A 14,953-nucleotide genomic window follows, 5' to 3' on the forward strand; every position below is an offset into this window, starting at 1 on the left:
TGAAAATTGAACCCGTTAGTCGTTTCAAGTATTCAAATCAAAATTAGATTTCTGATTGGATTATACGAACAATACATGAAACCAGAAAACCAGAAAGCCCGCGGGAAAAACCGCTCTTAATATATTCAGAGCGGCAATTCTTGACTTATATAGCAATGGATTTTCCAAAAAGTAGATTTCTCTTGATTTACAGCAGTCAACGCGTACTGTCAGAAAAAAAATTCGCCATTTTAAACCGGGCACGGTGGTCCTGTCGCGTAAGTTTAAACTCTCTAATGATCACTAAATGGACATTTTACGTTTGTACACTTGCGTTTTTTCAGTTAGTTATTCAAAAACAAAAATGAAAAAGGACTGGAAGCGTTTTATCATAATAAATTAAACGGTTCTCTTTTTGAGGTATATGCAAATTTAGGGGGTGTTTACATGATACCGGCGCGACTTTCACTCCGGTGCGAGTTCACTCCAGTTCCCTCTTGTGGCTCTGTATTCGTTTACATGATATCAGCACAAATTCTTGTACCGAAGCGAGTCATACCGGTGCGAGTTCACCCCGGTAACCGCACCGGGGCGAGATTTTCATTCCGGTACGAAAACTCATTCCGATGTCATGTAAACGCGGTACGGCCGTTAGCTGCAGCATGAAATCACTCTCCTGGAAGTCTGGAACGGATAGGGCATGAGCAGTCGTCGATATTCAATTCAATATGGCGCCCAAATCACGTCAGTTGACAAAAAGTATCCCTTCATGTAAACACGGTATGAAATCACAATGTCATACCGGTATCAAACTCGCACCGGGGCGAGTTTTCACATGTAAACACCCCCTAATTTGGCGAAAAGTATGCGAACTCACAGTGAAAGATGTTCATTTCAGTTGACCTTCGACAATGGCAGCACATGTGTTGCGCTATTCGTCGCGGTATAATGGACAGTCTGGTGAAATAATAATACATACCAAACTTTTTCATGCTACAAGGTGGGTAATGCTAGCTATACATGAAAGATAAATTGGAATTTTTCAACCCGACTCATTTGCAAGCGCTTGACTTTGTGCTCTTGCCATGACCAAATTTGCATAACGAATTATATGAATGTGTCAACAACACGCAGGAACAGTTTTAACGAACGAGCTGTTTCAATTATGTACTGTAGTTTGAATTTTAGAGGCTATTGCTTTTACTGTTAGCGCGGATCTATGTTATACGAATTTTAATTTGAACATCGATCCGCGCTAACAATGAATAAATGAATGCATTCTTTGAAACGACTAATCGGTTCAATTTTCAAATAATTGCTGCCGCAGCGAGGGAGCCTGAAGCGACCGAGCAAGGCAGCAACTCTTATCGGCACAGAAATATAGTTATGGGGCCTTGCGAGAGCTTTCTTGCAAAATGCAAAGGATGGTATCAAAGGAAAAAGGAATTGTGGTTAATTTTGTGGGCACCACAATGCAACGCGCTGCTTTGCTTTTTCCAGTTTCGGACAGAACAAGGGAGAGAAATCAAGGTGAGTATTTTTCGTCGTTTTGAATGCCCCTGATTTTGCGGAATGTTTCTACTTCGTTTATATTTTCTAAACTGAATCTCTTTTAATTTCAGAACGCAATATATTTGCAATTTCAGCGTCAGGGATATCCTCGATAACCCTCGAGGTAAAAATGAAGGCAAATTCTTGAAAGTTGTGTTGTTCATTACGTAAGCTTATCTGCGTTGATTATTTCCAACTTTGTTCATTTTTAAATACAAAACGTAGGCACTCAAGCTACGTACTTACATTATAATTTGAACACTACCTCATGTGAAAACAAATGTGCATACAAGGACTGTATTTGTAGAAGAATCATTCATGTTTAGCCATGTTTCAGAACTCTCGAAGAAAGCGCTGAGACAGCGTATTTAATTCCACTCGTGCAATCTTCTGATTATATTTTTTTCAGCAGGGCAAAACTGCATTTTAGCTCAGCTTAAGTCATGAATATGTGAATAACATACGCATTTCAAATGTTTTACTGGATGTTAGTCTTTTTCAATGACATGCTTGACATGTAAACAACATTTTATTTTCTATCAGATTTTTATTTACGCGAATCATTGTATTCACTGCAAGGTCAGTAAACTTTAGTTTTCCATTGCTTCGTTTGGTGTGAATTTTCACACTTCGTTCTAAACTTGATCACTTGGTGGATGTTTATACGCCTCGTTCCAAACTTGATCTCTTGGTGTATGTTTATTCGCCCCGTAAACCAAAATTAGATTCATTATCTTACCAAATAAACAAGTGCAACAGGAAACAACATTTCAAATGTCCGATATTTTTAGCCTTGTATGTAGCTGTTTCACAGGTTTTATGTAATCACTCTAATAGAGGGCGTTTTAGAAACGCTCACTACTTAGTAACAGTAAGTAAAACTCAGAAGTCTGTTCCACCGTTAAGTAAAATCACACTACAATTTATTGTATATTTAACAGTTTCAAACAAATACAATTGTAAGTTCTGTTTCCTTTGTACTTTCAACATGTCATTAAATACACATTTCCGTTGTTTTACACGTTTCTTGTCATCACTGTGTTTTCCGGTTTCAAATGAGCACCATGGGTCATTTTCAACTCTTTCAACCTCCCCTTCTTATTCTCATCAAAACAGCAGTCACCTGCCTCCCCAAGGCAGCATTCACTGCCGTTCCGGTATACTAGTCGATCCATTAATAGAGTCTAGGGGGGTACGCTTGACCTGGTTCGACTGTAATAGAGCGTGTCGTAACGATTATTGCGTGACGTATGGACCAACCTTAAAATTTGACTTGCAAAATTTCATGGCTATCTCTATTTTCTTGGCTCTTATTCACGGTGAAACTGAAAAGGACCTTTTCTTAATTTGTCCAGCCTTCTTTAATCTCAATTGTTTTGTTTAGGATGTTAACTATTTACCCGTGAGACGAGACGATTCGGGAAACATCGTTTTACCAGTCGCCGAAGTATGGCGTCTACAGTGGCCATCTTGTGCATAATAGCAGCTATATTTTACCTTCTAAGAAGGTTGTTTGTGAATTTTTGTGGACAAAAGGATACAGTGGAGGGCATAACGAACAAATACGTTCTTATAACAGGCTGTAGATCTGGCTTTGGCAAGGAAATTACCATGCGTCTCGATCAGCTTGGGTTTCGTGTGTTTGCCACTTGTAGAACGAAGGAAGGCGAAGATTCTCTGAGAGAGGTTTGCAGTGATAACGTGAAGACGTTCGTTATGGATGTTACAGACAAAGGACAAGTTCAAGAGGTTTTTGAGAAGATCAAGAGGGAGATTTCAGGTGACAAAGGTAATTGAAGAAATCGTGAAAAACACTGACCACCTCGAGTGTAAATCGAATCGCGACGGACATTGACAAACCGACGTAAATTATCACGGTTTGTTTAATGTCAACAGCCTGTATTGCTCGAGACAGCCAACTTTAGGGCCAAAAGAAACGTAAAATTTCAGTTTCCCTCCCGAATAGTTATCTTATTTGGTCACATTTCACATAAATGATTTTAAATATGTGTAAATAAACAATCAGTTAATCAAAAATTAATAATACCTACGCAGACGCTCTTAGGGCTCGTCACGCATTCCTACCCAAAGATTGTCCTACGTGCGCTTAGCCTGGGAGGAAAACCCTAAATGTCTTCTTGATGATTCCAAACGAGTGCTTAGAATATTAAAATGCTGGGAAAATAGCTATGGATAGCCAAACGGAAAAGGGGAAGGTTGGAAAGGAGGTAGTCTTCTCTCGTCCCCTCCCCCCCCCCCCCCCTGATATGCACGAGAAAGCACAATTGTCGTATGCCCCTTCTTCAGACGCGCTCTTTTGTTTAAGCCCTAAAAATGGATCCCGTGTTTATTCATGTGTTTCCCTCCCTTTCTCTTGCGCTGTGTGTTCATTTGATTCTGGTCATTTCATAGGACTGTGGGGACTGGTAAACAACGCTGGCAAATTGAAGGTAGGAATAGTTGAGTGGCAGCCGCTGGACAGTTTTAAGAGCATCGCGGATGTTAATCTTTGGGGTATGATCCTGGTCACACAAACGTTTCTACCTCTGGTGAAGAAAGCGCGCGGAAGGGTGATCAACATGGGGAGCATCTTAGGTGAGGCCTCTGCCGCCTTGTTCACTCACAGTAAATTTACTGGAATTTATTTCCCTAATCAGGCCGGGGTGTATAAATAGGTGTTGTTGAGCTGTGATGCCGAGGAAGTGATTATACTGTTGGTAGAGATTTCGCGAAATGAAGTGAAGGGAACACTGTCATTAAGATATTTAAAAGGGCCTTTCAAAATATCTCCAAGAGATCCAACGAAAACAGACAGAGTTTTTCTACTGCAAGTATGTGAAAGGGATACCATTTCCTATGGAAGGTATATGAAAAGGTATACTGAAAACGGTAGGGGTTTGGACCTCGGAGCAGAGTCTTCCCATATTAAACTTTCTTACGTATCCCCCCCCCCCCCCTCTCCTCCCACGGATTCCAGACCTTAGTAGTGGCATTTCATAAGTGTGGGATTTCCTTGTCCCGCCTGGTCAGGCGTTTTTCCGCTGCGGGCACAGTGTAGAATCGTGAAAGGGCCGCTCTGATTATCCGTTGTCTGAAATATCATTCCCCAGGTCGAATAGTTCTACCATATATGCCTGCTTACGCTGTCTCCAAATATGGTGTTGCGGCCTTCTCTGACGCTCTCAGGCGCGAGATGCTCCCCTGGGGGGTACGGGTGAGTATTATTGAAGCTGGAGCCTATAAAACCAAGCTTTTGACTGCTGATAATTTGGCAGAGCAGTGGCGATCAGAGTGGAATGAACTTAGCGATGAGCTAAAGCAAGAATACGGCGAGGAAGGGTTTCAAAAAGGTAATTAAAGATTACAAGACACCGAGAAAACAGTTTTAGGATAACAAGAGTGCGGGCTATTCTACAAACACAGTCGCCCGGCTCGTCGCCCACGCCGGATTGCTTCAGATAGTGGAATGAACGGTATATATGCATTTGATTCGACGCGGCGAAAATGGGATGACGCATTTCCCGTCGGACCATGCGACAAGACCCACCACAAACCCAGTTAATAGTTGAATTTTTCAGTTGAAATTCAATTCAACGAAATCTTGAAATTAAGCTTAACCTGATTCAACTGTGTACTTTACCCGATTTGTTTCAATCTGTCTTTCTTTCTGTCCACATGCATTTCTCGAAGGATTCCTCAGTACATGTCAGAAAAAGCCAAAGAATATTAGCTGCACTTTTTGTCGCGTCCCTTCCTGCGCGTTTGCCAGTTCTTTTCATGTTTTTACGTCCATTGCTTTAGTCGCACATCACTTGTGGGAAAGAGACAACTCAGTTTGCCGATGTATCAAACTCTGTTCTTTCCTTTATCTTCATAGGTTTGAGTTCTTTGAAGCTTCTCGACAGTGTATCCTCGCCGCACACCTACAAAGTGGTCAGCGGTGTTGTCCATGCGCTTACATCACGTGACCCGCAAAGCCATTATCTCATTGACTTGAATACCAAGGCCCTGGCGTGGTTATCAATGATGCCCACTTACATGACTGACTTTCTGTTTAGAATCGCGAGACTCACACCAGGACCTAGGAGAAGCAACAAGCCAAGTTGACATAAAGAGAAAATATTATACTTCTAGCCCAAAGGGCGGATACATTTATCCAGCGGAGCAAATGTACTCCAACCAACACTTTTGACAAGTTTTCCTCACAATCCCTCCCATACTTAAGTTAGGCATACGCTTCAAGCCTGTTCACAAATTATAGGGCTATAGGGAACTGATTCGTGCACGTATTTTATCTGCCGCAAAACGACCTATCAAGTAGATAAAATTATCCGCTTTTTAAACAACTGGAGCCTAACTGGGTTCAGCGTTTGTTTTTAATTTTCCCTCGTCTCCCAGGGATGTGGCGGATACCGCTTGGGGCTCTTGATCACAGCAGAGCTCCTTCTCATGTCCTTTTTCAACCAGACAAGGGATGCACTCCGCTTACCATTTCGTGAAGATTTGTTGTGTGTTGGTTCCCATAAGATCATATTACTTGCGAAAGGTTTTCAATTGAGTGTCGAAAGTAGTTTGGCGTTTGCTTCGTTTTTGCATTACTACGTCACTTTCTTAACCAATGGGAATCCAAACCAAAACCAATCGTGAGGATTCTCATTAGTTTGTTGGGAGTATGGAATCAAAAGTCTTTTGAAGGTGATGAATAGAAATGGAAACAGTATCAACGGATGGTGGATTAACGAGGTTATTTTTGCTCGTATCAAAAACCAAAGTGGGCGTATTAACAGGGAGGGGGGGATCTTAGGTGGAGTTCAACTATATAAAGCGCGTAAATACTACCTTATTTTGGGGGCTTGTGGCTTTTTATTTAATTTAACTAAATATTTTGACATGAAATTTTCAATTCAGCAGAGCTGTTTAAATGTGTATAGATGGAGTACTGGATATAAGTAAAATTATCATGGATTGTAAAAGTGCAATTTACATCAACACTACACGCAAAAAGGAACTGAAGAAAAGTCGAGGATGTCTGAAGAACGTTCGGGAGGGCATTTTTGAGGAGGGGGGAAGAAGACAATAAAGCCAAAAGGAGCCTTTACACCAGGCATTTTTTTCTGCAACTTGCGAAGCAATGCTGACGAGATGCATTACAGGGTGTAAGAAATACGTTACAATAGATCGTATCTCGCGGCGTTGCAGAACGCAGAAGGCTGTGCTAGGCTACTTTCACAGAACTTGTAAAGGAATTTGTTGTTGCGATACAAGTTGCGATGGGGGGAGGGGAGGCTTGTGCACGCACAATTTTGTCAGCAACTTGTCCTGCCTCGAACATCGGTGGTATCGCAAGGATCAACCAGGTCGATCTTTTCTGATACAAGCCATTGATTGCGTTTGCATGCTCACAAATTTCCCTGCAAAGAGACAAGTCTGCTGTCTGCTTGATCAGAGATAGTCGTAGCTCCATGCAAGAACGTTCATCGCCTCCTGAGGCCCCTTCATCCAGAACTAGTAACACTACCAGATGCGCCGCAGTCATCTTCCATTTTTGTTCGAAGCAGCTCGCTTCTTACTCGGGAATATGCTTTTCAGTTTTGCGACAACTTAACACTACCTCACAAGCACCTTCACGCCGTTCACCATCCTACTGTCCAGATACCACCATCATCCCTTGGTCGCGGAACCTGCCGGGAGGGGCTGTAACATGTTGAAACAGTCAAGCATGACTAAAGGTTGAAGTTACCGCTCATTTCGACTGCCGTTGCTGATTCTTCTCTAGGTCGCCCGGCCGAAATGTGTTGAAAAACCTCGAGATATTTTTTTTTGATAAGGACAACAACAACTGTTACAGTTGGTGTTGTGTTTATTTTACCAAAAATATCACGATTTTCTTCCATTGTCCAAAAAGAAAAAGACTCGAATAAGAGAAAGCTTCATGCTTACTACCTTTTCTAACCTGACGGCAGAAAGTAAAAATCTGAGGCATGTGCATATGTATTCACTATGATGTGTCCAGAACCTATGTTGACGCGGTGGTTACATTATTGACTCGCAATTGGCAGGAGATATTTGACTGATTTCTTTGAGTTTTGGCATCCTTAATGCGGTAGCTTACAGTTACTTGCATGGGTTAGACATTTTTGAGAATGTTTCGTTAAATACTTGCCAATAACTATAAATTTTGTTCACCATACCGTGATACTCCCAGAGGTCATCTAGCACAATGTCCAGTCTCGATCGTACAGGTTTAGATCGAACTGAGTGGTCATCCTCTTCACTTAGTTTTATCTGCTAACCACGAATTTTTCAGACATTTTAAGGCCAGCAAGGCCGCAGAGGCAGTAATCTGGAAGTTACAAACTTGTGGCTCACTTTCGGAACGCTCATTTTGAAAGAAGTCTACTTATTGTGATGTCATGTTACTATAGCAATTTGTTCCATTCTAAATGCGCGCGATCAAGCTCGTTGGTGACCAATGCGCACGTCTGAAAATTTGCCGCAAGCCCATCTCACCCACAAGATTAAAGGCCTGGCTAAACTAGGAAACATTGTTGCGGAGGCAAGTGTTTCTCAGTTTAGCCGCGCGGAAAACATATGTTGCGGAAACAAATTTTACTGCTCGGAAACAAGAAAATGTTTTTACAAAGTCAGTTTATGCGCATGCGGGACCGTTTGTTTTCCGAAACAATGTTTCCTCGTTTAGCGACTGGGACAGCAAAACATTTTACTTCCTTCCCGCTAATTTAGCCAGCCCGGAAACATTTAACAAGAAACAATGTTTCCTAGTTTAGCCAGGCCTTAAATCAATATCATAACATGCAACATAAAATCCTCCTGAAAATTTTTCACTTGTTACTGTAGTAGAGTGTAAATAGTCTTTTCCTATGATCTGAGGAAAACTGAAGAACGGTTGATCGTTGAATAAAAAATAATCCCGTTTCGTTCCATGCACAAACGCGACTCTTTTTTGTACGAGTGAATTAACTTTAGTGCGAGCGAGTTTCAAAAGTGGTGAGCCGCGTGTTGCATTCGTTTTGGTACTTTTTCGCTTGGACACTATTTGTCCTGCGTTCCAGTTTCAATTTTCGCGAGCAGATGTGATCCTTGAATTTCTCAGAAAAGAAACAGAGGAACGTTACTTGTAAAAGAAACAAAGGATGCTTCCTTTGTCTCCTCGCATGGCAAAAGGAATCCTGGAAAAAGTGAGAAAAGACATTTTCAAGTTCTCGTACTATCTTTTAAATTGAATTGAATTTCATATACCTGCACATACACTCTTGAAGAGTGGGTTGTAAATCCGTTTCGAAGCCGGGACCATTATGTAATGCGCGATATGCACTTGTACAAGTCGTATTCGGAGACAGCGCACTGGACGGATAACTTCTCGAAGATCGACCATTCCGCAAATAAGAATTCGGGAATACCTTCCAGATAGAAGCTACTAAAACCGTTTCATCTCAATTCAGTTTTTTGAACTTGCGAATTTGAGCCAGAAAAAAAATTCTCATTTAAGAAGAACCTACCTCATACTGACGTTCCTGCTTTCCAGCATTCAATTTGTCAGCGCGACCACCGATGGAATTTTGAATTCATGATCTCTGTCCTTGTGTCTTTTATTCCTTTTTTTCTTATGTAAGACCCTACTCATTGTGAACTAAAAAAGAAAAACGTTTTGGTGCATGGTAATTTGCATTGTGATGTCATTTTGCCATGGTACTTTGTTCCATTCATGCCCAGCTTCACCCGTTGCGCATAAGAAATTTGTTTCTTTTCAAAATAAAATGAATGATTCTGCACTAGCCATGGTACCTGAGTCCAATAAACTTACTATAAACCGCTTAAATCATGTGGGATGTGGACTTTTTTTTCGTGCGCTTCTCCTTCCGTGTCCTTCGCTTGTCTTTTCCGGTCTAAGAGATCCGGCTGCAAAGAGCTCCGTACTCGTCACAGCCATCCCTCGTGACAAAAATCCTTAGCTTCGACTTTTGGGCAAGGCCTTCTCGCGCACTTTTAATAATATTTCGCAAGTCTACCTCGTTTTTGCCTAATCGCGTTTGTTTCTCGTGTTTTTTTCGTCATCCAGCGATAGAAACAATAAAAAAACTTTTCCGCCGGACTTCCCTTCTTAGAGCTTGCGTGACAGCACTCGGATGGCAATGGCTTCTGGGAGAGGGAATGGCCATTATTCCGATCCGTGCATACATGCATGCTGTTAGAAATGGATCCCGGAAAATTTTTATTTTCTTTCTCATCATGGTTTCTGCTGATAACTATTGCCCTTCTTACCATTTATCTTCTCACCTGTTTATTTCCAAAGCCTAAAATTGACGTGCAAGGAAAATTTGTCCTGATTACGGGCTGCGACTCGGGTTTTGGTCGGGCAACAGCCATTCAACTGGACAAGATGGGAGCTTGTGTGTTGGCGACTTGTTTGACGAAAGAAGGAGAACAGAGTTTGAAATCGGCGGCAAGTGGCAAACTGAAAACATTCCAGCTGGATGTAACAAACTCTCAGCAGATCAAAGATGTCTACAAAGTGATCAGGGAGGAAATTTCAACAGGTAGGTCGGTCATTTCCCAGCAGAGTGCAAAGTGAGAATGCAATTTATATGCTCATCATGTCTCAGTCAGAGGTAATTTTAGGCAATCGTAGTCCATATTGTAGCTTTTATAGTCTGCGGTTTAGATACATTTTACCCTTAGCCCGTGGTATGGAGTGTTCTTGGAGTTTGGGGGAGGAGTGGGGGTGGAGGAGGGGAGGAGGGGGTACACCCCTATACAAAGCTAGAGGTACGGAACTAAGGTGGGGTTTGACATAGGATATGCTATGGACATTTTGGACAGAAGGGTCTTCCTGAGTATAGAGTTCTTGTTGTTTTGTCCTTTTAAAAGTTAAGACTGGTCTATGCATATGTGTGATTGATATGATTAGGGATATGATGATGGGAAGCAGGGATGGCAAAGTGGTGATTGCATTCGCCTCCCACCAATGTGGTCCAGGTTCGATTCCCAGACTCGGCGTCATATTGTGGGTTGAGTTTGTTGTCGGTTCTTGTCCTTGCTCCGAGAGGGAGGTACTCTGGGTACTCTCGTTTTCCCCTCTCCTCAAAAACCAACACTTCAAAATTCCAATTCAATTTGGAAAGTGTCCCCAATTGGTGTTCTGTGCTAAATACATTGACACTTAAATAAAGTGATTTATTTATTTATTACTTTTATATACATCTGAAGAAGAGTAAAGATGTTAAGGTCTTATCCACACTTCCCCACCTAAATATGCTCTGAGAGGTCATCCCTCTCAGAGCCTCCAATGATGAACCAGAAGGAGGTCATTGTTTGAGGCTATCCCTCTGAAGTGGGGGAGAATATTTAGTAAATAAACCCCTTCAGGCGGCTGGTATGTTGGCTGATAATGTCCGCGGCTGAGAGATTGTCCGAAAAATGAATATTTGGCCGAGTAGCGAAGCTTCGAGGGCAAATGTGAAATTTTGAGGACAATCTCTCAGCCAAGGACATTATCAGCCGACATACTTGCAAGCCAGAAGGGGGTTTATTTATTTTATAACCCTCCCATTAATTTTTATATCGCACGAAAACCGCTTGACCGACTCATTAAAAAAGCCAGTGCTGATCTGATTGCGGATGCGCGCGATTGACATAAACAAGTACATTTGATTGGTTTATAGGGTATTTTCACTGTGATTGGACCAAAACTTGACAAACTGACTCAGTTTGCGTAGGCTAGGGCTAAATCTGAAAGTCTACTCGTAAGTTTGTGCTTTCGTGCTTTAAACTTCATAGAAGTCTTTGCCTTGTAATTTTTTACAGGTGTACCCTTGTGGAGGGGGGGGGGGAGGGTGGGGGGTCAGTACTCTCTAAAATATCTATACAGGTATGTGCTTCCAAACGGTGTTGGCGATTTTGGAACTCTGGAAAGGGAAATCCAATTTAGAGACGTTTCCTAAGACAGGGTATAATCTTTTGAAATGCACGAAAGCTTCAAATTATCAGCAGCCATTTGAATGCTATAATTTCAGCTACGGTATTAAAAGTTATGCAATTTCTAGACTGGGGCTTTAAAAGTTGACTTATTACTAGAACTGGAATCATTTTGAGTGCAAATTCTTTCCCAAATGTGGTCCAAATTTGGAGATCTGAAAATATACCCCGGGCCCATTACCCCTCCCCCTCCAGAGGGTGAATCAGTACCCGGTGGAAACAATCATGTAGCTGGCTATTTTGTTTGTTTTCATTGGAGCAAATCTCTTATAACTGCTCTCCCCCATAAATAAGGGCTAAGGAAGAAAGGAAGATACTCAGCATGACAAAGTCTCACAATTTTTAACACATTGGAAGATACACAAACCTGTTACTAATGCAAATCTTATATCTCTTTCTGGTTTCAGCTGGATTATGGGGGCTGGTTAATAATGCAGGAATTTTGTATTTGTCCCCCATTGAATGGACACCGCTGGATGTCTTTAAACGCACTGCAGATGTCAATCTGTGGGGAATGATTGATGTCACCAAAACCTTCCTGCCACTAGTTAAGAAATCCAAGGGACGAGTGGTTAATTTATCAAGCATGTCAGGTTAGAAAAGTGAAATGTAGGCATTTTCTGTCATAATGTTTTGTTAAATATTTCTCCATTTTTTCCTGGACATTTTTCATGTTTTAAAGGCTTCAATTTGCCTTGGCCCTTCCCTTCACAGACTGTTAAAAAGGATCACTCACTTTATTTATATTATTTGAATGATTGTAACCACAGTGTCTTCCTATGACTGTCCTTTAAGTAGCAAAGTCATGAAATGACTCAGGCATTCTGTTGTACTTTAATTTTATAAATGCCAAAACTTCAGACTTTTCTTTGCAAACTTCAAGTTGTTTATTGACTCACCAGTTTTACACTTCTCGTCTGTCTCTCGCTTGTAGGCTCCCTCATATGAGACTGAATTTTCTGATAAAGTCAGTTCTTGTCGCACTCTTGACTTAACAAAGTTCGCTTTTGATTCGCTTACAAACTTTCACTGGCGATGCTATCAACTTGGTTCCTGTTGTTGTCTAGATGTTAAAATCTTTTGCTAATTATCTGTCAGTGAAAGCTTATTGAACTGTCAAACTTGATTGCTTAGTTCCTATTTAATCTCAAAGTCCTAAGATATTGAAAAGTCACACAATGCTAATATATGAAACTTCCGTGACAGTAACTATCCGATCCAACCAAAACCCCCAGGCCCAGGAATTACATTTCATGCCTCTCACTTTCATTCCACTGTACACTAGGGAGATTATCGGCGAACTGTTATGGCTCTTATTCTGTGTCCAAATATGGTGTGGAGGCATTTTCTGATGCTCTAAGGCGCGAGATGCATCCCTGGGGAATCAAAGTCAGTATGCTGGAGCCTGGATCCTTTTCCACTAACATCTGTGCCCCTGATATGTTTGAGAAACAACTAAGGGAGGGGTGGGACAGATTGAGTGATAAACTGAAGGCTGAATATGGAGAGGAATACTTGAATAAAGGTATTGAATTATTTCTTTATTGACATGCCACACTGATATACATGTACAGTCTCTCGAGTCTCTTGTTTTTTTTATGAAATATATCAAACACAAGAAAGTCTTTCATCCAATTTCTTAACACCCAGATGAGGTTTAAAAAAATGAGGTGCAGCCAAGTTTTTTAAACCATCTTCAAGCTGGCATTTGGAATCATATGAAACACACTTTCGAGTGTTTGGAGAAATTCAATGCAAAAGTTCACCGATTAATATATGAGAATAAATTAGGATCACTTTTCCAAACCTCCTTCACTGTAATTATTTCCTTTTGTTCTCTTCATGAGTTATTATCAAGTTTGAGAAATGATTGTCAAGTTTGCTTTCACATTGGTTTACTTAGGCTATTGGTTGGGGTTGGGGAGAGGGAGGGAGGGGAGGGAGGGGGAGGGATTGGCTGGTGGAAACATTTTCCTGTTTCTTGTCATCAATTTCCTAGTCTATAATATAATGACGTTTCTTAGTTTTCAGCTCCTTGAATAATCCAGGTGATTGTTTGTATGAGTTGAGATCAGGTCAAGCTGTTTTCTATCTGCACATTGCATTGCCCAGGATGGATTGGCAAGCTTGTTGCTGTAAATGTCAGTAACATGTCACCCTAAATTAAAATTGTATTCAGGATAATAATAGTGGGTTTAAAATAGTTTCCTTATCATTTTCTGAAACATATTGGCAGGTTTTTGTCAAAAGTTGACACCAATGAATAAAAATGGTTTTGAAAAAATGCTTAATAGGTCAGTGTTAGGTTAATGTGATTTTCGAGAAAAATGGGTCTCAGCTGCTCTCGGCATACCATAAACTGCTGCTTATATTAGCCCCCCCCCCCCCTCCCCCGCTTATAAGCCCTCCCAGTTATAGGCCCATCTACCTGTGAACCAAAAAATACATCCGATTATTTAGCCCTCCTATAGTTTCATTCGTGTTAATGTTAGTTTTAATTTGTTCCAAATATTGACATTTTAAAGTTTAATTTAATACCAGTAAATGAAAAACGTATTTCGATCAACACTGCTATAGCTCGTTTCGAAACGATTTTTTTATTTTAGTTATAAGCCCCCTCGGACACAAGCCTCTCCATTTATAAGCCAATCTAAAACCTCTTACGAAGTTGTAAAACCCATGGCTTATATAAGTGGCAGTTTACAGTAGCACTTGGGATCACCAAAGGTAATCAGTACAAGGTCAACCATCATAAGAAGGTAACAAGTGCAGGCTGAAAGGAAACCTTTAAATCAACTACTCTTTCTTTTTTCAGTGATCGAGATTGTGAAGAAAATCCATCGTACTTCAGATGTCAACCTAGTTGTCAACAAAATAGTGGATGGGCTGACCTCAGCCTCCCCACCTGACCGCTATATAATTGGCCAAGATGCTTGGTTTGTGCTCCTACCGCTGACTTATTTGCCAGCATTTGTTGCTGACTTTCTCCTGCGAGTTGGGTTTAAAATTCCTTCACCTCAAGGATGTCTGAAATGACCTGGAGACAAGAACGACAATCTCTGCTCTTTTTCATTTCATATTTTACCCCAAATAATGAAATTGAAAAATCAGAATGGTAGTGACTTGTACTGAACTGTACTCACGCCCTTCATTGCAAGCTCCCCACAAAACGCCATGTGAGTTCCCCAGAATGGGAAGGGGGACTTGTGATGGAAGTGAGTTACTGTATCATGAACCATAACTCCTTGACATACCATATTTAAACAAAAATTACGAAGTGCCTTGATCAATAGTAAAAATTTGTATAAAAAATCTGGAACTTGTGATTCAAAATCAAACTGATTTTATTAACCCAAAATTTCTGGAGACCCTATCAGAGGAATTTTTAGGGTAGTTGGCCAACCAGTCTGGTAGTCTAAGTATCAGG

General features: G+C 41.0%; 2 protein-coding genes and 1 long non-coding RNA gene across 4 annotated transcripts; all 3 read left to right on the top strand.

Moving 5' to 3' along the window:
- The first annotated feature begins 834 nt into the window (after positions 1-834).
- Positions 835-2,547, top strand: LOC146465950 (uncharacterized). Its single transcript, XR_014868183.1, has 2 exons — positions 835-1,509; positions 1,602-2,547. It is a non-coding gene; the product is annotated as an uncharacterized LOC146465950 (long non-coding RNA).
- A 238-nt stretch (positions 2,548-2,785) lies between these two features.
- Positions 2,786-5,807, top strand: LOC146465951 (short-chain dehydrogenase/reductase family 9C member 7-like). The gene is made up of 4 exons (XM_085128349.1): positions 2,786-3,319; positions 3,943-4,125; positions 4,641-4,880; positions 5,408-5,807. Exons 1-4 carry the CDS (start codon positions 2,980-2,982, stop codon positions 5,635-5,637), a joined length of 993 nt encoding a protein of 330 aa, XP_084984475.1. The 5' UTR covers positions 2,786-2,979; the 3' UTR covers positions 5,638-5,807.
- A 3,876-nt stretch (positions 5,808-9,683) lies between these two features.
- LOC146465952 (retinol dehydrogenase 7-like) lies at positions 9,684-14,953 on the top strand. Of its 2 annotated transcripts, XM_085128029.1 has the most exons (5): positions 9,719-9,757; positions 9,841-10,088; positions 11,934-12,119; positions 12,812-13,051; positions 14,342-14,909. In XM_085128029.1, the coding sequence occupies exons 2-5, from the start codon at positions 9,932-9,934 to the stop codon at positions 14,560-14,562; spliced, it is 804 nt and encodes a 267-aa protein (XP_084984155.1). In that variant the 5' UTR covers positions 9,719-9,757; positions 9,841-9,931; the 3' UTR covers positions 14,563-14,909. The 2 variants fall into 2 exon arrangements, with proteins under 2 accessions (XP_084984154.1, XP_084984155.1); XM_085128028.1 differs by having other exon boundaries at positions 9,684-10,088; positions 14,342-14,953.

Source organism: Pavona decussata, unplaced genomic scaffold (genome assembly GCF_977016875.1).
Source record: "Pavona decussata unplaced genomic scaffold, jaPavDecu1.1 SCAFFOLD_155, whole genome shotgun sequence".
Lineage (NCBI taxonomy): Eukaryota > Metazoa > Cnidaria > Anthozoa > Scleractinia > Agariciidae > Pavona > Pavona decussata.

Excerpts from the sequence above, each read along its gene's own strand:
- LOC146465951 (XM_085128349.1), top strand. The coding sequence starts at position 2,980 with ATGGCGTCTACAGTGGCCATCTTGTGCATAATAGCAGCTATATTTTAC. Across the intron at positions 3,320-3,942 it reads GGAGATTTCAGGTGACAAAG|GACTGTGGGGACTGGTAAAC; the intron begins GTAATTGAAGAA and ends GTCATTTCATAG. Across the intron at positions 4,126-4,640 it reads CAACATGGGGAGCATCTTAG|GTCGAATAGTTCTACCATAT; the intron begins GTGAGGCCTCTG and ends ATCATTCCCCAG.
- LOC146465952 (XM_085128028.1), top strand. The coding sequence starts at position 9,734 with ATGCTGTTAGAAATGGATCCCGGAAAATTTTTATTTTCTTTCTCATCA. Across the intron at positions 10,089-11,933 it reads CAGGGAGGAAATTTCAACAG|CTGGATTATGGGGGCTGGTT; the intron begins GTAGGTCGGTCA and ends TTCTGGTTTCAG. Across the intron at positions 13,052-14,341 it reads AGAGGAATACTTGAATAAAG|TGATCGAGATTGTGAAGAAA; the intron begins GTATTGAATTAT and ends TTCTTTTTTCAG.